General features: G+C 47.7%; 1 protein-coding gene across 1 annotated transcript; it reads left to right on the top strand.

The window, feature by feature from the left end:
• Positions 1-166: 166 nt before the first annotated feature.
• Positions 167-21,151, top strand: LOC136571860 (jeltraxin-like). Its single transcript, XM_066572480.1, has 2 exons — positions 167-548; positions 20,200-21,151. Exons 1-2 carry the CDS (start codon positions 167-169, stop codon positions 20,784-20,786), a joined length of 969 nt encoding a protein of 322 aa, XP_066428577.1. The 3' UTR covers positions 20,787-21,151.
• The last annotated feature ends 288 nt before the right edge of the window (positions 21,152-21,439 follow it).

Genomic DNA, 21,439 nt, shown 5'->3' on the forward strand with positions numbered 1-21,439 from the left:
ATAGAGAGACATGGCTTAGGGGCCTTCCGAGAGTAAAGGGAGAGAAACCGTATAGTCCCTACTGACACCCAGGCAGAACGTAGCTCATAGGAATGTGGTCCATCTTCGCTGGAGAGGCAATGATGCATGTCCCCCTAGGGGGAAGGTAGTGGAGCTTCTACTGAAGATGGGCTTCAGGGCGGTTAGCATCTTTGCCCTGATCCATCCCTATGGCATGTCTGAGTTTGACATCAGTTTCGTTTGCCCAGAGGGTCTAGAGATCTTCTGGGGAAACTATGAGCTGATGAAAAATGAGCCCAGCTGGCGAGACTTTGGCATCCAGGTGGTGTCTCGCCAGAATGAGACCAAGAAGGTGACCATTTTGACTCGTAACAAGTCCCTTTCTTGCTATGACATTATGATGTGGCTCAGTCGGTATGGTGAAGTGACAGACATGCCCAGGAAGAACAGGGATGAGCACGGCATATGGTCCTGGGCCTGGACGTTTATGGTCAAGCTGAAGCATTCAGGGAACTCAGTGGCTTACATACCATCCGCAGCCTTCCTCGGTAGGAATCGTATCCTGGTCTTTTACCAGGGACAGCCAAAGCTCTGCCACAGGTGCGGTGACCCCTCACACTTGAGCGCCACTTGTAAGACTGTAAAGGGCGCTCTGTGTGGGGGTCTGGGTCATCTTGTTGCCTCCTGTAGGGAGATCCGGTGTAACCCCTGTAGTGACCTTGGTCACCCATTTAGCCGCTGTCCATGCTCCTTTGCCAACGTGGTCTCAGCTCCCACGGATGGGGGTCGTGATGTGACCTCCGGGGAGAGGGGACCAGCAGATGTGACAGGGCTCAGGAGCCAGGGAAGAACCGGCAAAAGATGGCTGCTCAGCAGAGGCATCATGAGAAACGCAGACAGAGCAGGGAGCTGGCAGTAGCCCACGTGGCAGGTGGGTCAATGGTGGCCCCTGTTCTTGAAGCGCATTTCAGGGAAAGCAAGTTAGATGAAGGGGACAGGGGGATCCAGAGGGAGGAGGAGACCAACTCTGCAGATTCCTCACACTATGAAAGTGTGGATGAGAAAGGCTAGAGGTGGTTAGAGAAAAGGCGCAAGCTAAATGCCACTTGGAGGAAACGAAGAGGGGCATGCAATATCTTCTCCCACCCCGGGCCAAGAACTGGAAGGTGAAGCCTGCTCACCTCCGGTTGGACATATAATGGGCAAGAGCCTGGTGGTCACCCCCCTAAAAATTTTGTTGGGCCAGACCATAATCAGCAAGGCATACGTGCTGGCACATCTTAGCTAAGCACCACACTAGGTGGAACGAAGGCCAATCACCGCCTGCGGGTGACACCACTGCCTCTTCACCTGTGTTACATGCTGGTATTGCTGTCCAATCCCCCCCCCCCCCCCAGGAGGCAGCCACAAACCTGCGTCCACAGCGTTCAGAAATTTTTTTCCAGCGCAGCGTCCAGCTGTCCCCATCCGAGATGGAGTAAGGCGCACCCCTTCGCTTACTTCATCGATGGGAACTCTGCGACACCGTAGGCCGGTCCTTCCGGCTCCCAACATCCGACAGATTGATGCTGCCCCGGCGCGAGTGGCACACGAAAGAGGAGCGTCCCTCTCCTCTTGTCCCGGGCGTTCATGCCAACCTGCCTTTGTCTGGGAGTACTGGTGGAGAGCTGGCGATCTTTGACCTATTTTCTCAAAGCACTGAGAAGGAGTGGGGATGCACACACTGGAGTCAACGCACTGCAGCTGCCCCTCTGCCGCCTCCCTTTGGGACAGAGCCACGGAGTCCCTGAGTCCCCACTCTGCCTGTCGCCTGCGGTAGTTGGCAGGCGGCTGTCCGACCCGGGCACCCCCTCCATGCAGCCGGGCACACAACACCGCCTCTGCCGATTGAGGAAGCGTGCAAAGAGAAGAAAAAATTTTTTTTAAATCCCACAAGGAGTAGCCCTAAGAAGTAGCGTTGGGGTTCTTGAAGACAGAATCCTACGCTAACACTATCCCTGTATAAGCAGCAGCACTTTCCCTAACCTATGCCAGCATGCGTCTGAGGCGAGACGCGGGCGGAACCAGTTTAAGTATTCAGCGGTCACCTGATCGGCCGAGCCACTCACTGCTGTTAGCGGGCAGAGGGCTGGCACGTCACAGCAGGAAGTGGTAATGCCTTCCCGGCATTTTTATTGGCTAGAAAATGGCGCTAAGCATGCGGGGAAGGAAATGCAATTGACTCGAGTACCGCGTGGTGTTCGTCTCGAGTAACGAGCATCTCGAGTACCCTAATACTCGAACGAGCATCAAGCTCGGATGAGTGTGCTCGCTCATCTCTAAAAAAAAAAAACATTCCACAGAACGTCACGTCTCCAATCAGACATGGATTAATAAGAGAACAAAGACAGCACCAAGGACAGAAATCATGAACCCAAATTTGATAAAACTTAGCCTAGCTCTAGAACACAAAAATCACATGATACAGAAACATATAACTATGTAAGAATTAACTAAATTGCCTGGAAGACTAAATAGGGAAACGCTGACTAGTTAGTCTAGGCCAGGTGTCTCCAACTAGTAAACTACAAAACCCAGCATGCTCCGACTGCTAGGTAGCCAAAGGGTCAAGACCGCTGGTCTAGTTCCATGCAGTTGAGACAACTCTCAGCATGCAGCTATGGCTTTTGGGAACTTGTAGTTACACAGCCGGAGATGGACAGGTTGCAGACTTTTTAATAGAGGTTCTCCAACTTCAGCCTCCCGTGCAGGAAGCAGACAGCCAAGAACACTGTGCAGTGGGCCAGATCGACACCGCAGGCAGAGACCATTCACTTTAATAGGACTTGGGGTACTTTTAGATGGGACAATTGTCATTCCTTTGCTGTCACACAGGAGTGTCGTTCATTGAATGGAGGCGGAGTGCTCCAGAACTCTTTCTGCCACCACTGCGAACTGGCAGTCACTCAAAGATGAACGACTGCCTGTCCACACTGAGCGAGTATTCACTCACTTGTTGCTTCCAGTAAGCGGAAACAAAGTGACTAATGATCGATTAGTCGCTTAGTACCATCATATCCTGCATTTACAAGGGACAACCATTAGTCAAACCAGTCCGTTTGGGCAACTTTTCAACCAATAGTTGGCCCAAGCAAAAAAGTACACTAAGCCTGCAGTATCAACCCCAGCCACCATGCAACGTATGGAGCCGTCCCCCTCCAGCAAAACAGCTCATAGTGGGACAACCCTTCTAAAGGCAACAAGACCAGCAGACGTGCATTTAAAGTGGATCCATCACCTACGTTTGTACAGTCAGGTAGTCCAAGAGGCAGTTTACAGGCTCTGGGCTAGTTAGAACATTGCGGCATGGAATAAATTTAGGCCACAGCCATCATTCAACTCCTTCAAACATAATGGGACAACTTTATAATTAATATGACATCCTATAAAAAAAATGCAGTAAAGATAATAAAACCAACATGTACAATAAAACTGAATGTGGAAAGTTCATGAGGAGATATGGAATCTCATTTTCTGATAATTTCACCTAATCTCTGAACCTAAAAAGTCATAATGGTGATTAATGATCATCTAGAACTCAGACCCCCAAACTCAGGTGCCTTTGTTGCTGATCTGAACTCGCACTTGTTTACAGTCACGGTCCTTATTGGGTCCTCAACTAAAGAAAGATAGAATCACAATGCCTTGTAAGACAGCCCTTGTTTGCTCAAGGTAGATCACATACAACTCTACAAATGTGAAACAAACAGCCTTACATCCAAGGATCTCAAAAGGTGAACTTTAAAGCGTCAGCCAGGAAGCGCCCCCCGGGACACACCACCACGACCCCATGCAGCGGCCATGACCGCAAGCGCAGCTCCCATTAAAATCAATCGGAGCCGCACCTGCAACTACAAGCACCAGCCACCACACAATGGCAGGAGCAGCGCCTCCACTCTGATCCCAGTGCACCCCAGCCGGCAGATGCCAGTACTTCTGCACATCTCCACAATTCAGCAACCCATTCTAAAACAAAATACTTTTTTTTACCTAAAGTGCAGGTAAATCCCTGAAATATTTGTGTACCAAGTGTATAGGCAGACCCCTGAAACATTTATTTACCAAGAGTACAGGCGAACCCCTGAACATTTGTGTGCCAAGAGTATAGGCACACCCCTGAAACATTTGTGTGCCAAGAGTATAGGCGAACCCCTGAAACATTTGTGTAGCAAGAGTATGGACAAACCCCTGAAAGATTTATGTAGCAAGAGTATAGGCGAACCCCTGAAATATTTGTGTACCGAGTATAGGTGAACCCCTGAAATATTTGTGTACCAAGTGTATAGGCGAACCCCTGAACATTTGTGTGCCAAGAGTATAGGCAAATCCCTGAAACATTTGTGTAGCAAGAGTATAGGCGAAACTCTGAAACATTTGTGCACCAAGAGTATAGGCGAACCTCTGAAACATATGTATACCAAGAGGATGGGTGTACCCCTGAAAGATTTTTTGACCCAGAGTGCAGGTGAACCCCTGAAAGATCTTTTTAACCCCTTAACGACCAGCCCATAGTGTTTTTACGTCCTCCCGAAGTGGGCTCTATTCTCTGAGGACGTAAAAACATGCTTCCTGCAGAGAATAGTGCCCCTCGGGCTGTGGACGTGACAGCTCCATGCTGTCGGTGTCCGCAGGTAGCTGACAGCATGGAGCTGTCATCCCGGGCTGTTCGGAGCCCCCCCCGGCATTGCGATCGGCGCTATGCAATGTATAGCGCCGATCGCAAAAAAGTAAACAAAACTGCAAAAAAAGTGACATATTCAGCTGCTCTGATGGATCGGATCCATCGGAGCAGCTGAAACTACTTACCGAGGTCCACCGCACGGCTCCCCGCTGTCCCGATGCTCCGGGCCCCGCAGCCGTCCTTCTGCGCATGCGCGCCAGGCGGCATTACGTCAGCCGCATGCGCAGAAGGCCCGGCGGCGCGGGAAATTTAAAATCTCCTGGCTCCCGGCTCCTGTAGGTACCCGGGAGGCAGGAGATGTCAGCGGGGACTGCGGTGAGCGGTCCCCGGTACCGCGATCGCCATTATCCAATGGATAATGGCGATCGCGAAAAAGTAAAAAAAAGTAAAAAAAAAGTAAATGTTTCAGCTGCCATCATGGATCGGATCCATGAGGGCAGCTGAAAATACTCACCTCCATCCTCCACGATGTCTCCGGTGATCTGGAGCCGCCACGGGCTTCTGCGCATGCGCGCCGAGGGGGAAATGGCGGCGCATGCGCAGAAGCGCCGAAGCGCCGCGAAATTTTAAAATCCCCTGTCTCCCGGCTACCTTCAGTAGCCGGGAGACAGGAGATGTCACCGGGGACCGCGGAGTGCGGTTCCCGAGCACGCGATCGCCGGTATCCAACGGATACCGGCGATCAAAAAAAAGTTGAAAAAAGTTGTAGTTTCATCTCCCCTCATGGATCCGATCCATGGGGGAAGATGAAAATGCTCCCCCAAGGTCCCCAAAAGCCCCCCCAAAGCACAGGGCATTACCCTCTACTGCTCATGCGCAGTAGAGCCTAAGGCAGAAGTTGCCTTAGGCATAGTTACTTGCAGGGACCAAAGTAATTGGTCCCTGCTGACATGGGTGGCTGTGATAAACCTATCACAGCCACCCATGTCTTTTGTTTAATAAATATGGCACACAGTTAGTCCTGGTATCTCTCCCCTGTCACTGAGAGTGATTTGTGACAGGAGAGAGATAGCTGAGAAAAATCGTGTGCCATATAGAGAGTTAAAAAAAGAAAAAAAAACCCCGTTATAACCCGCCTTCACCTTCCCTTATACCCCAATTACCCTATTTTATCCCTGTCCACTTTTTTGGGGGCTATTTTTTTTTTTTTACCCCCATTAAAAAATTTTTTAATAAAATGGAGCGTAGGCGCTACACCACCGAGCAAGCGTACGCGCTGCTCATCGCTTCAAGCTCCGGTAGCGATGCTACCAGCGAGTCGGAGGAGGAGGAGGTTTTTTTTGAGAGTGACAACTCTGCCTCCAGCGCTATGGAGGTAGAGGAAGTCGCTGGGGCAGCGGGGCCAAGTTATGCGGCGCCCGCCACTGTGTGGAGTGCCGCAAGTTTGTTTGCGCCCCGCATCCCAGAATTTTTAGCGGCTCCAGGCGTTAATCTGGACGTCGCAAATTTCACCCCGTATCATTTTTTAAATTTATTCATTACTGACGATGTGCTGCAGTTAATTGTCCAGCAGACAAATATATACGCTGGACAATACGTGACTGCGCACCCCACGTCGGTTTATTCCGTGATGTGGACTGCCGTAGATGTCCCTGAGCTAAAAAAATTTTTGGGACTTATTTTACTAATGGGACTCGTAAAAAAGTCATCAATACGGTCCTATTGGTCCACGAGCGCCATTCACGCGACGCCCGTATTTGCGTCGATAATGCCCCGACGCAGATACGAAAACATTCTGCGTTTTCTTCATTTTGCGAATAATACGCAAATCCCCCCAAGAAGTGACCCAGCATACGATAGACTGGGCAAATTAAGGCCCCTTATATCGCTATTAAGGGACGCCTTTAAAAACATTTATACCCCCAAAAAAAATCTGGCGGTGGATGAATCTCTGATGAGTTTCAAAGGGCGTTTATCTTTCCGCCAGTTTATTCCCTCAAAGCGCGCAAGATACGGCGTCAAGCTGTACAAAATCTGTGAGAGCGCCACAGGTTATACTTGCGACTTTTTTATTTACGAGGGCAGGGATCGCCAATTAAACCCCCCCAACTGCCCTGAAGACATTGGCATCAACGGGAAAATTGTGTGGGAGCTCGTGGGCCCTTTTTTAAATAAGGGGTACCACGTATATACTGACAACTATTATACGAGCGTCCCCCTTTTTAAAGCGTTACACGCCGCAGGTACAGGGGCCTGCGGAACTATCCGTAAAAATAGGGTAGGATTCCCACAGCCCCTTGTTTCCAGGCGTGTCGACAAAGGCGCGTCTTACGCACTGGCCTATGACCCCTTGCTGGCAGTTAAATGGCGTGACAGAAAGGACGTTTTTATGCTGTCCACTGTGCATGCAGACACCTCCGTTACAGTTAGGGAGAGGGGGGCTGCAGCGGAGAAAATTAAACCGGTCTGCGTCACAGATTATAATAAATTGATGGGGGGCGTCGATCTGTCAGACCAAGCTATACAGCCCTACCTTGTAAAACGTAAAACGCGAGCGTGGTACAAGAAGGTAGCCATCTACCTTATACAGATGGCTACATATAACGCTCACGTGATTTATAAATCGTCTGGGGGCACGCTGAGCTTCCTCCAATTTCAGGAGGAGCTCGTAGAAAATCTTTTATTTGGGACCACCGCACCACAAAACGCATTGCAATCGGAGGAGGTGCGGAGGCTAACGGAGCGTCATTTTATGAATCCCATCCCCGAGACTGCGAGCAAAAAATACCCCCAAAAAAAGTGTCGCGTCTGCACTAAGCAAGGGAGGAGGAGAGATACGCGTTTTTATTGTCCCACGTGCCCATCCCACCCTGGCCTTTGTAATTACCCCTGCTTTGAAATTTACCATACAGTTTTACATTATTAATTTTATTTCACATATAAAAAACGCCAAAAGGGTGTGTGGGTGGGGTGGGGGTCTTTTTAGGGAATCAGTTTTACTTTTATTATTAGTCCGTCTCCCCAGTTTTTCCTGCTTGAAACAAAAAAAACGGTCCTAAAAGTGTCAAATTTGGTGAAAAAAATGAAATCACATTTATATTTCACTCACATTATAATTATTTTAAAAAATAAAAATGTAGCGTCAGAATGCCCAGTACACCCCTAGATAAATTAACTAAGGGGTCTTGATGTCAAAATTGGGTCACTAGTGAGGGGCATTTTATTATTTTGGCAGTTTACTATCTCTACTAGTGTGCAATGGGCCCTGTAAATTATTCAGTTGCGCCCTAAAATCAAACGGGTGCTCCATACACTATAGGCCTAGCCATGCGCCCTCTAAGAAAATTGGGGCTACAATGGGTATGTTTCTGAGCAAAGGACAAACAGTGGTATCCATTTTGGGGTGCAGGTCTTTATTCATATATGTGCTGTACAAAAAAAAATTCGCTTTTAAAATGACAGAATTACCAAAAAAATGAAAATCGTAATTTTTTTCTTCTGCTTGGCTTAGATTCATACAAAAACCATGAAGTCAAAAAAGACATTGTACCCCTAGATAAATTCGTTAAGGGGTCTAGTTTTCAAAATGGGGTCACTTGTGGGCGTTCTCCATCGTTTTGGTCACTCAAGGGCTCTACAAGTGTACAATAGGGCCTAAATCTCATTCAAGAAAATTTTCTGTTCGAAAAGTCACCGGTTGCTCTTTTCATTTTGGGCCCCATTGTGCATTCAGACATAAGATTAGGGCCACAATGGGTATATTTCTGAAAACAGGACAAACAGGGGTATGCATTTTGGGGTGCAAGTCTTTATTCATATATGTGCTGTACAAAGAAAACGCTTTTAAAATGACAGAATTACCAAAAAAATGAAAATCGAAATTTTTTCCTTCTGCTTGGCTTAGATTTATTCAAAAACCGTGAAGTCAAGAAAGACATCGTACCCCTAGATAAATTCGTTAAGGGGTCTAGTTTTCAAAATGGGGTCACTTGTGGGGGTTTTCCATCGTTTTGGTCACTCAATGGCTCTACAAGCATACAATAGGGCCTAAATCTCCTCCAAGCAAAATTTCTGTTCCAAAAGTCACCGGTTGCTCTTTTCATTTTGGGCCCCATTGTGCATACAGACGTAAGATTAGGGCCACAATGGGTATATTTCTGAAAACAGGACAAACAGGGGTATCCATTTTGGGGTGCAAGTCTTCATTCATATATGTGCTGTACAAAAAAAAACTGCTTTTAAAATGACAAAATTACCAAAAAAATGAAAATCGGAATTTTTTCCTTCTGCTTGGCTTAGATTCATTCAAAAACCGTGAAGTCAAAAAAGACATTGTACCCCTAGATAAATTCGTTAAGGGGTCTAGTTTTCAAAATAGTGTCATTTGTGGGGGTTCTCCATCGTTTTGGTCACTCAAATGCTCTACGAGTGGGCAATGGGGACTAAATCTACTTCAAGCAAAATTTCTTTTCGAAAAGTCACCGATTGCTCCTTTCATTTTGGGCCCCATTGTGCATACAGACGTAATACTAGGGCCACAATGGGTATGTTTCTGAGCACGGGACAAACAGGGGTATCCATTCTGGGGTGCAAATCCTAATTTTCATGTGTACTATAGAAAAAAGTCCTGTCTTTAAAATGACATATTTGCAAAAATATGAAATTTTAGTTTTTCTCTTCTAAATTGCATTGACTCCTGAAAAAAAACTGTGGGGTTAAAATACTCATGGCACCCCTCAGTGAATACGTTAAGGGGTGTAGTTTTTAAAATGGGGTCACTTGTGGGGGTATCTATCATTTTGACTCCTATGAGCCTTTCCAATCTTGGCTTGGTGTAGGAAAACAAAGTGTTCCTCAAAATGCTGAAAAGTAATGTTAAATTTGTACGTCTCCTAAATGGTTAAAAAAAACCAAAAGTTTTTCCAATGTGCACCCAAAATAAAGTAAACTGATGGAAATATATATCTTAGCAAAAATTTCTATATTATGTTTGCACATTTTTGAGATATTGCAGTTGGAAATGTGAAAAAATGACGATTTTTTCAAAATTTTCCCTATTTTGGCGCTTTTAATAAATAAACACAAATTCTATTGGTCAATTTTTTCCGCCTAAATGAAGTACAACATGTGGCGAAAAAACAATGTCAGAATCGCTTGGATATGCAAAACCTTTCTGGTGTTTTTCCATGTTAAAGTGACACATGTCAGATTTGCAAAATTTGGCCTGGTCATTAAGGCGCAAACAGGCTTGGTCACTAAGGGGTTAACATACAGCTCGTACTTGCTTAATGGGATCCAGGTGGTGGTCTACCAACAGGCAAGCTACTGCCTATCCCAGCCGCTGCCTCTCTCCAAGCAGCTTGTTAACCAGTGCCCAAGGGAAAGACAACATGTACTATGAAGACATTAGAGTGTCCAAACCAGGATAGCTGTACGCTGTGCGCTGGGATACATTTGTGGACTCTGTGTGCGTATGAAGCTGGAACCAGCACATTTGCTGAACTCTAGTGGTGAACTTCTTCAAAATTGGGGGGGAGAGAACCTGGAGACGGCCATCAGAAAAAAATTGTTTTGACAGAGCCTGGAGGCAGCTCTTTGAAAAAAAAAGCTTTTACAGAGTCTTTTGGCCCCTGAAGAATTGGCTGTTCAGCCTGTTGACATGCAGGTTTAGGAGAAGGAAGAGGAAGATCAGAGAAGGGTAGCCCAAGCTACTTCTAGCCTTTTTGGGGTGATAGAGGGTGCATGGTTCTCCAGTTCCAGCTTAAAGATACTTTATGCTAAGCTGCTTTCCACCCGTGGAACAAATAAGTCTGGGGAAATCCAGGCTTTGTTCATCTTAATAAGTGTAAGCCTGTCAGCGCTGTCAGTTGACAGGTGGGTACGCTTATCCATGATAATCCCCCCCAGCAGCACTAAACACCCTCTCTGATAACACGCTAGTGTCAGGGCAGGCCAGCACTTCCAAGGCGTACAGTGCAAGTTCGTGCCACCTGTCCAGCTTTGACACCCAATAGTTGTATGGAGCAGAGGGATCACGAACGATGTCGGTACGGTTGGCTACGTACTCCCTCACCATCTTTTTACACTGTTCCATCCTACTCAGCCTAGACTGAGGAGTGGTGACACAGTCTGGCTGGGGTGCCATAAAACTGCAAAGGCCTGGTGCTGCACTTGCCTTCCCCTCTGAAGCGCTGTCTTCAGTAGGCTTACCATCCCAGGTCGGGTCAGGTACCTCATCATCCACCAGCTCTTCCTCTGAATCCTCAGTCTGCTCCTCCCTCAGACTTACTTCCCTAACAACAACCTCACTGACAGACAACTGTGTCTCATCATCATCCACAAATACCTCTTGACACACTACTTGGAAGCCCCCAACCTCATCAACCTGTGATTGTGAAATGGTCACAACAAATTCCCCAGGTGGCTGATGAACCGTTTTTTTCTGACTCAGGGAAGAGACCCGAGAACACTTCCTGGGAGTATAACTGTTCTGAATCTCTCCTTTTCCTGGAATGACCAGGCTGGGAGGAAGGAGGATCAGCATGAGGATTCAGAGGTGCTGTCCCTTGGCTAGTGTGAGTGGACTGCGTGGAAGACTGGGTGTTGGATAAATTACTGGCCGCATTATCCGCTATCCATGTCATCACCTGATGGCACTGTTGTGCTTTTCATAATGGTCTACCACGCGGACCTGCAAAAAGTGAGATGGAGCGTAGATATGCTGCGATCTACTAATCCCTCAGCAGCAGGCACTGTTTTACCCCGCCTATGACCTTGGCCTTTGCCCACACCCTCATTCAAATGCCCACGTCCACTTCCTCGACCCTTACCTCTAGTCATCATCATGTTGTATAATGCACTTGGTCAAAATGCTACGCAAACTGTGAGGTATTTTGCGTATGCTTATAGCCCAAAATAGACACTGTAAATTGCGTATAGTGTTGTTAGATACTGTGGATTGACAGGAGACACACAGGGGTATATAGCATATGCTTTGAGCCCCAAAATATACACAATAAAGAGCATATAGTCTTGTTAGATAGCGTTGATTGACAGGACCGACACAGGGGTATATAGCGTACGCTTTGACCCCCCCCAAAAATGTAAACAGCGTATAGTCTTGATAGATACTGTGAATTGACAGGATGCACACAGGGGTATATGACGTACGTTTTCAGCCCCAAAATATACACAGTGAACAGCGTATAGTCTTATTAGAATCTGTGGATTGACTGGACACGCCCAGGGGTTAATTGGGCGTACGCTTCAAGCCCAAAATATGCACTCTAAACAGCATGCAGTCTTGTTAGATAGCGTTGATTGACAGGATCGACACAGGGGTATATAGCGTACGCTTTGACCCCCCCGCCCCCCCCCCCCCCCAAAAAAAAATGTAAACAGCGCATAGTCTTGTTAGATACTGTTAATTGACAGAACGCACACAGGGGTATATGACATACTCTTTGAGCCCCAAAATATACACAGCAAACAGCATATAGTCTTGTTTAATAGCGTGGATTGACAGGACCCACACAGGGGTATATAGCGTACGCTTTGAGCCTCCCCCCCCCCCCCAAAATGTAAACAGTGTATAGTTTTGTTAGATACTTTGGATTGACAGGACACACACAGGGGTTAATTGGGCGTATGCTTCAAGCCCAAAATATGCACCGTAAACAGCGTATAGTCTTGTTAGATAGCGTGGATTGACAGGAGCCACACAGGGGTATGTAGCGTACACTTTGAGCCCTTCCCAAAAATGTAAACTGCGTACAGTCTTGTTAGATAGCGGGGATTGACAAGACCCACACAGGGGTATATAGTGTATGCTTAACCCCCCCCCCCCCCCCCAAAAAAAAAAAATGTAAACAGCGTATAGTCTTTTTAGATACTGTGAATTGACAGGACGCACACAGGGGTATATAGCATACGCTTTAAGCCCAAAATATACACAGTAAACAGCGTACAGTCTGGTTAGATACTGTGAATTGACAGGACGCACACAGGGGTATATGGCATACGCTTTGAGCCCCAAAATATACACAGTAAACAGCGTACAGTCTTGTTAGATAGCATGGATTGACAGGACCCACACAGCGGTATATTAACAAGCAAGGCGCACGCGCTGGCACATCTAGGCCAAGCACCACACTACCTACAACCAAGGATAATAACTGCCTGCGGGTGATGCCTCTTTTCCTGGGTTACATGCTGGCATTGCTGTCCAACCCCCCCCCCCCCCCCCCTCCCCGCACAACCCTGCGTCCACAGTGCACATAAAAGTGTCCCTGCGCAGCGTTCAGCTGCCCTCATGCTACACGCTCACTTCATAGCCACACCACCCTCATGTCTATTTATAAGTGCGTACTGGATGAGGAGGAACCGGAGGCACACACTGCAGAGGGTTGGCAGGGCTAGGCAGCGATCCTCTTTGAAAGTGTGGGCGATAGCCCACAATGCTGTTGAGAATTGATGATAAACTGACGTACGATCATCATTCCAATCCGGCGCAACCTCCATCACAAAATTGTCAGGAGCAGCAAACGTGGGCATAAAGGGGACTCAGGTGCCAGCACTTCTCCACTTCTCCACAATGCAGCAATACTCTGTGTGGGAAGCACGTGAGCGGGCCCTTGGTCAGGCTCGGTCCCAGCCTCCACCTTGTGTGACCCAAGGTGCCGCGAGTTACATGGCAATGGGAAATCCATGGGTCCCCACACAATTCATTCTGTGTAGGTGTCAGATAGCTCAACACCGCAATGGGAAGTCTTTGAATTCCTTGGGCTCGCCTATGGCAGAGTATCACCCCACAAAGGACCTCAGCCCACATTTACACCCTAGTCAGTCAGTGTATTTGTGCCAGACCGGTAAAACAACGCAATGCGAAGTCTTTGTGCACCCACAGCATAGGCGAGCCAAAGGAACCCAAGGAAAGTATTACACATAAAGAAATCACAGCGCCCAAACATGGCAGAGTTTCACCCCACCAAGGACCTCGGCCCACATTTTTGCCCTAGTCAGTCAGTGCATTTGCGCCATACAGGTAAAACACCGCAATGGGAAGTCTTTGTGCACTCACAGCATAAACGAGCCCAAGGAACTCAAGCATAGTATTACACATGAAGAAATCAGAGAGCCCAAACATGGCAGAGTATCACCCTGCTAAGAGCCTCTGCTTACATTTCTGCCCTAGTCAGTCAGTATGTTTGTGCCAGACAGGTTAAACAACGCAATGGGAAGTCTTTGTGCACCACAGCATAGACGAGCCCCTAGAACCCAAGGAAAGTATTACACATAAAGAAATCAGAGCGCCCAAACAAGGCAGTTTCACCCTGCCAAGGACCTTGGCCTCGGCTCACACCCTCAGTAATCGTGGGCAAAAAAGCAGACTCGGATGCTAGTGCAGCCGTGAAGGTCTCATCAATGCAGTAACGCTCCTTTTGTTTGGCCCAAACCAGTGTCTCAGATAACTGTGGTACCACGAGAGAAAATACATGTTGCCCAGTGCTGATCCCCTGACCCCAAGCAAGAGGGGGAGGTGGCATAACAAAGCCAAGAAACCATGACCGAGGTAGAACCCGCAATAGTCTGTGTGGGAAGTATGTGAGCGGGCCCTGGGTCAGGCTCAGTCCCAGCCTCCACCTTGTGTGACACAAGGTGCCGCGAGTTACATAGCAATGGGAAATCAATGTGTCCATAACCTATTCATTCTGTGTAGGTGTCAGATAGCTCAACACCGCAAGGTGAACAAAGATAGTATTACACAGGAAGAAATCAGAGTGCCCAAACATGGCAGAGTTTCACCCCGCCAAGGACCTCGGCCTCGGCCCACATTTCTGCACTAGTCAGTCAGTGTATTTGTGCCAGATAGGTAAAACACCAAGATGAAAAGTCTTTGTGCACCCACAGTATAGGCAGACCCCTGTAACATTTCTGTAGCAAAAGTATAGGCGGACCCCAGTAACGTTTCTGTAGTAAAATTATAGGCGGACCCCAGTAACATTCCTGTAGCAGACGTATAGGCAGACCCCTGTAACATTCCTGTAGCAGAAGTATAGACAGACCCCAGTAACATTTCTGTAGTAAAAGTATAGGCGGACCCCAGTAACATTTCTGTAGTAAAAGTATAGGCGGACCCCAGTAACATTTCTGTAGTAAAAGTATAGGTGGACCTCAGTAACATTCCTGTAGCAGAAGTATAGGCAGACCCCTGTAACATTTCTGTAGCAAGAGTGTAGGCGAACTCCTGAAACATTGGTGTAGCAAAAGTATAGGCGGACCCCAGTAACATTTCTGTAGCAAGAGTATAGGCGAACCCCTGAAACATTGGTGTACCATGAGTGTAGGTGAAGGCCGGAAAAATTAGTTAGATAACAGTATAGACGAGGGCCAGAAAAATTGCTGTACCAAGAGTACAAGAGTACCACTGAAAAGTGAAACCCATAAACATTTTGTAAAGATACAGCTCGCTGTTGCTTAATTTGTAACAGAGCAAGGTGCAGGCTGAGAGGGGGATTGGATCTGTGTGGCAGGCTGGGGCATAGGGGAAGAGGCAGTGGTGTGACACGAAGGCGGTGAATGTCCTTTGTCCCACCTTGTGGGGTGCTTGGCCATCATATGCCTGTGCATTCTGGTGGTGGGGAGGCTGGTAGTGGTGGTTCCCTGGCTGATCTTGGTGCAACACAGGTTGCACACCACTGTTCTTCAGTCGTCCGTACTCTCACTAAAAAGCATCCACACCTTTGAACACCTAGCCCTATGCACGGAGGCTTGTCATGAGGGCGTGCTTTGGGAAAGAGTTGGGGGATTCTTTGCTCTTGCCCTGCCTCTACCCCTGGCCACTCCACTGCCACTTCCAACCTGTCCTGCTGCTGCATTTGCCTCCCCCTCTGAAGCCCTGTCCTCAGTAGGCTTAGCAAGCCAGGTGGGGTCAGTCAATTCATTGTCCAGCTGCTCTTCCTCCGAATCCTCTGTGCGCTCCTCCCTCGGACTGCCCTTACTACTACCTCACTGACAGACAACTGTGTCTTATCATCTTCCTCACCCACAAAAAGCTCTTTAGACAGTTGCCGGAAGTCCCCAGCTTATCACTCGCACTCCGGGAACTTTCCAAAGGTTGGGCATCGGTCACGACAAACTCCTCAGGTGAGAGAGGAACCATTTTTTCCCACTCATGGCAGGGGCCCGAGAACAGTTCCTGGGAGTCTGCCTGCTCGGAATATGTCATTTTCATGGAGTGAGGAGGCTGGGAGGAAGGAGGAGCAGCAGCCAGAGAATTCAAAATTGCAGTCCCTAGGCCGGGAGTAGTGGACTGCGTAGAAGACTGGGTGGTCGATACATTGCTGGACACGTTTTCTGCCATCCACGACAGGACCTGCTCACACTGCTCTGTTTGTAATAAAGGTCTGCCATGCGGACCCGTAAATTGTGATATGAAGCTGGGGACCCCAGAAACTTGCCTCTCTCCTAATCCCGCAGCAGCTGGCTGTGAGTCACCACGACCAGGAACTCGGCCTGTGCCCACACCCTCACCTGGACGTCCGCATCGACCCTTACCCCTACTCCTCATTATGGCGGATTAAGAATAGAACAGGGCCCAAATAAATTAGCCCACTGTACAGCACTGACAACTGCGGCTTAATTCACCGCACACAGAGACTTGTAGATAGCGGAGGCTCTAAGCTGTGACTAGGAAAAAAGTAACCCGCTGTCTTGCGCTGATACCTAGGGGTAATTTACCGCTCACAGAGACTTGTAGATAATAGAGGCTGTATGGAGTGGGAGGAGACTCTAAAGCCTGTGGATAGTGCAGGTAACTGCGGCTATCTCAACCCCACCAAGGAAAGGGTATTGTGAGACGCTCTGCACAGCGGCAGAGCTGAAATACTTTGCAGTGGCCCAGGAAATATTACAGTACTGTTTAGCGGTGAGACCTCTGTCTAATGCACTGCAGACTGAGACCGGTATAACTGAAGTCGCTTGCAGTAGGTTAGGAGATGCTAGAGAGAAGTTTCACGGTGAGAGCTGGTTGTACGGCACTGCAGGCTGAGAACGCTATTACTGAAAGGCTGGGAACAGGCCTAGATGCATAATACAAAAATTGATGTACTACTACTCCCAGCAGGCCACAACTTTAATGCATACGGTCAGATGTAGCCCTAAGAAGGACCGTTGGGGTTCTTGAAGACAGGACCTCTGCTAACACTTTCCCTATATCAGCAGCAGCACTTTCCCTATACTCTGTATAATACACTGCAGACTGAGAATGCTATAGATGTAATAGCCTGCACAGCCCGAGATGGAAAAAAAAAAAAATTGGTGTACAACTGCTCCCAGCCAGCCACAACAGTAATGCACACTATGAAGAGTAGCCCTAAGAAGGGCCGTTGGGGTTCTTGAAGACAGGATCCTACGCTAACTCGGTCCCTGTATAAGCAGCAGGACTTTTCCTAACCTCTGCCAGCATGCATCTGAGGCGAGCCACGGGTGGGACCAGTTTAAGTACTTGGCGGTCACCTGATCTCGCCAGCCACTCACTGCTGGGGGGTGGGATAGGGCTGACACGTCACAGGAGGAAGTGGTAATGCCTTCCTTGGCTAAAAAATGGCGCTAAACATGCAGGGAAGGCAATTGACTCGAGTACCGCGTGGTGTTCGCCTCGAGTAACGAGCATCTCGAGTACCCTAATGCTCGAACGAGCATCAAGCTCGGTTCAGTGTGTTCGCTCATATCTAGTCTTCACTGATTCTCTACCTGCATAAATATTATGTATTGGTGCCACTATATGCCTCACAGTGGTGAATGAGGCACAGAACTACTAGCACTACTGAGATCAGAGCTGTTTAAGTACAGGGCAAATGGTGCACGTGCACCAGGACTCCCGCTATTGGCTAGCTGGGCCAATTACAACCATGTTTGTGTTCCCTGGACATGAGCATGAGTGAAAACCTGGAAAAGACCGAGAGGCGTAAAGGGCAGTCCGACTAATTATTTTTATAAGTTCTTGACAACCAGGTCTTGTATACATTGTGGCACACATGACATCCCCGGCTGTGTGCATCCACAGTCCTGCTGCCTTGCACCCTTCTCTCCATCAATTGGCTGAGCCAATTCATAAATCCCGCCTCAACATCACGATGGCTCTGATTGGTTGTTTGAGTGCTGTTCAGCCAATCAATGCCTCGCCTGATGAACCAATCACAGGCGTTGTATTGGTTCATTAAGTGCTACATTGATTGGCTGAGCAGCACTCGAAGAACCAAACAGAGCCATCACTTCCCAGAGGCAGGATTTTTACGAATCTCGTAACCAGGAAGTGATCATGTATCGGCGACCTAGGACTGCGGGAACTGCGCTGGAGCTCTGGAAAGCAGCAGGAGGGACCTGGACCGAACCTGCTAGGTAATGTATTCTTTTTTATGTAATGCAGCTCTGGTTTATTTTTGGGGTAGGTCTTATATTTTTAGCCTCTCCAAAAATACAGAAAAATTAGGCTAGGGCTTATTTGGGGGGAAAACACTGCAGTTCATAAGATAAGCCAGATGGCAGCCTCCTTGATGATGTGGTGGGCGAGAAAAGAGAGGGGCCGTACCATGTGACCTGGTGTCAGAACCGGGTCAGAACTTAAAACTCCAACCCAGCAGGTATGTGTACGTATTTAGCATCCCTGGACAACCCCTTTAAGTTATATATATAGTACTTTAATATTATTAAAGCAAAAAAAATTGTATGGAGTCACCAGACACACATTTAATTTTAATATTTTTTTTTCCAGAAAAATGAAAACCCTTCCCATCTTGCTTGTTCTCCTGTCTGGATGTCTTGCACTGACAGGTCAGTCTATATGCTATGATAGTCATTGTGTAACCCATAGAGTACTTGGAAAGGGGGTGCAGCCATAATACAGTAACCACAGCAGAGCCACTCTAGTACAGCGATGGTGATCCTGGCGCTATATATCTCCACTTACATCATTCTAGATCCATGTTATAACATTCCTTGCCGTTTTTGGAGATTTCTTTTTGGATGTTGCCGATTTTCTTCTTTGAAATAGGCAGCGTGTTCTCCAGCAGTCAGATCGATCTCGGGAGCCTGTTCTTTGGGGCTGAGGAGGGAGTTGAAGGTCTCGAAGAGTCTTTGGGGTTGTGGGGTAGTGAGGAGACAAGGGAGGTGAAATAAACTTGTTTGGCATGGTGAAGGGGTAGGTTATAAGTTTTAAGCATGAATTTGAAGTGGAGAGAGTCTGCGGGCAGCTTTAATTTTCTCCACAGCCGCTCGGCGCGCCTAGGGCACTGCAAGATGAAGTGTGTTTGGGAGGTGAGCCAAGATTGCCGTGGTCTGCGGTTGATATCTTGGGTCATGGGCGGTGCCGCTTCATCCAGGGCACGGCTGAGGGTGGTGTGGTAGTGTTCGGCTGCCAGGTTAGGGCAGGGGAGGAGAGAGATAGGGGATAGAGAGGACTGAATGGTCTCGGCAAACTGTTTAGTGCGGACAGACTGGAGGTTCCTAGAGGTGCGATGGATAGGAGGGTCGGGGGGGGGGGATGCTAGGGGGCCTGATAGAGAAAGAGAGGAGGTTGTGATCTGAGCGTGGAAAGGGGGGAGTTAGTAATGTGAGAGGCAGAGCAGAGACATAGGAAGATTAAATCGAGAGTGTTGCCATCTCTGTGAGTGGGGGAGTCAGAGATTAGTGATAGGCCGAGGAAGGAGGTAAGCGTTAAAAGCCGAGAGGCAGATGAGGTGCTGGGGTTGTTAGTAGGGATGTTGAAATCGCCGAGGATGAGGGATGGGATTTCACAGGAAAGGAAGTGGGGGAGCCAGGCAGTGAAGTGGTCTAGGAACAGACGGGTGGGACCTGGGGGGCGGTAAATAACTGCGACACGCAGGGGCAGTGGGCGGAAGAGTCCCAGGGTTTGGACTTCGAATCCCTGGAAGGTAAGCGTGGGAGCTGAGGGAATGACCTGGAAGGTACAGTTAAGCGAGAGGATAATGCCTATTCCTCTGCCACGCCAGTCGTCCGATCTGGGGGTGTAGGAGAACTGCAGGCCATCATAGGACTGTGAGGACAATGCAACGGGGGTGAGCAGGTTAAAGTGTTTAGTGGTGAAGAAGTCATGGATAGTTGGGAGTTTGTTGCATTTGGGAGTTCCATAGGGTGCATTTGAATGGAGCAGGAGGGGCATGTTGGTAGAGAGCAGTACGGGTTGGGCCAGGGTTGGGGGATATGTCCCCTGCAGCTAAGAGTAGCAAGGTAATGAGGGTAAGCATTTTTCTTATTTCTCTCCACTTAAAATGTCTCAGTGGCGAGACTTCCACCGATCAGCAAGTTATCACTTATCCTATGGGTAGGGAATAACTTATAATTGTGGTACAAACTCTTTAATTGTGGAGAAGAGAATCCAGGTGGGCTAGTGGGTAATATATGCAATCAATGGTGGTAAGGTTTACTACAAATCTAGATGTGATGGTTATGACATAATGATTGTTATTGTTATTAGTAATTATTATTACTGCAACTTTATTTTCTATCCTTTGGTCTAGGCCAAAATATCCTCCTTTTCCCTAAGGAATCAGTCACTGACCATGTGATTCTGAAGCCAGCTGTGGGACAAGCTTTAAAACAACTTACCGTATGTGTGCGCTCCTATAGTGACCTCCAACGACTACATTCTCTTTTTTCCTTGGCCACGCCTGGAAAATACAACACTTTCCTTTTTAATCTGCAGCCTCCAAAATTATGTAAGGTTTTCATAAATGAGGAAGAATTTATTTTTGAGGTGGATCCTGAGGTTCTAGACTGGAAACAGACTTGTGTTGCTTGGGACTCCGAGACCGGACTGCTCCAACTGTGGATCAATGGCAAGCGTTACCCTAGAAGAGTTACTACAAGCAGATCCCCCATAGTACCTCAGATGAGTGTCATCCTTGGGCAGGACCAGGACACTTTTGCTGGTGGGTTTGAGGCGAGCCAGTGTTTTGTTGGTGAAATGTCTGATGTCAATATGTGGGATTACGTTCTTGACACCGATACCATTTCTAATAGTTATCTTTCTGTATCTGGAAATATCTTTAGCTGGACAAATGGAGCTAAGGAGATCAAAGGGGGCGTCATGGCCTTGGAAAATTAACGCAATTCTATATGATTAACTAATGAAATTGAAAACCTACTGTCATTGTATGCAATATGCTAATTACTATATCTGAAGTATTTGAATTTATTACTAGATGTATGTGGTGGACCCTCCACTGATATCATGTGTATACTTCATCTGGGATTCTTCTATATCAGTGCTTCCCAGCTCCAGTCCTCACAGAAGCCAACAGGTCAGGTTTTCAGGATATCCTATAGAGAGAACCCCTGTAGCAATGTCTGAGCACTGACAATAATGATATCACCTGTGCAATACTGAGGAAATCCAGAAAACATGACCTGCTGGGGTCCCTGAGGACTGGAGATGGGAAACACTGGTCTATATACTCATGTTCACAAATTAATAAATGATTGCCTTGCTACAGCAGAACCTTTTTCTATTTTGTCATGAAATAAAACCCCTGTCAGAATCCTCTAGGCGTCATACACAAGAGTCAGCCAATCCATGGGAGCTCCCACCAGGAGGCGACCTGAGACTGCTGCTTCTTCAGGACCTCAGAGGGGCAGCGCTAGGGTTCCTACCCCGCTAGTATTTATGTTTACTAGCCATATTAATGGGCAATAAAAAATCATTTCCACCTGTGAACTGGCCGGCAACAATCCCACAAACCATTCACGCATTTGCTCACA

The sequence above is a fragment of the Eleutherodactylus coqui genome, chromosome 6 (assembly GCF_035609145.1).
Source record: "Eleutherodactylus coqui strain aEleCoq1 chromosome 6, aEleCoq1.hap1, whole genome shotgun sequence".
Classification (NCBI taxonomy): domain Eukaryota; kingdom Metazoa; phylum Chordata; class Amphibia; order Anura; family Eleutherodactylidae; genus Eleutherodactylus; species Eleutherodactylus coqui.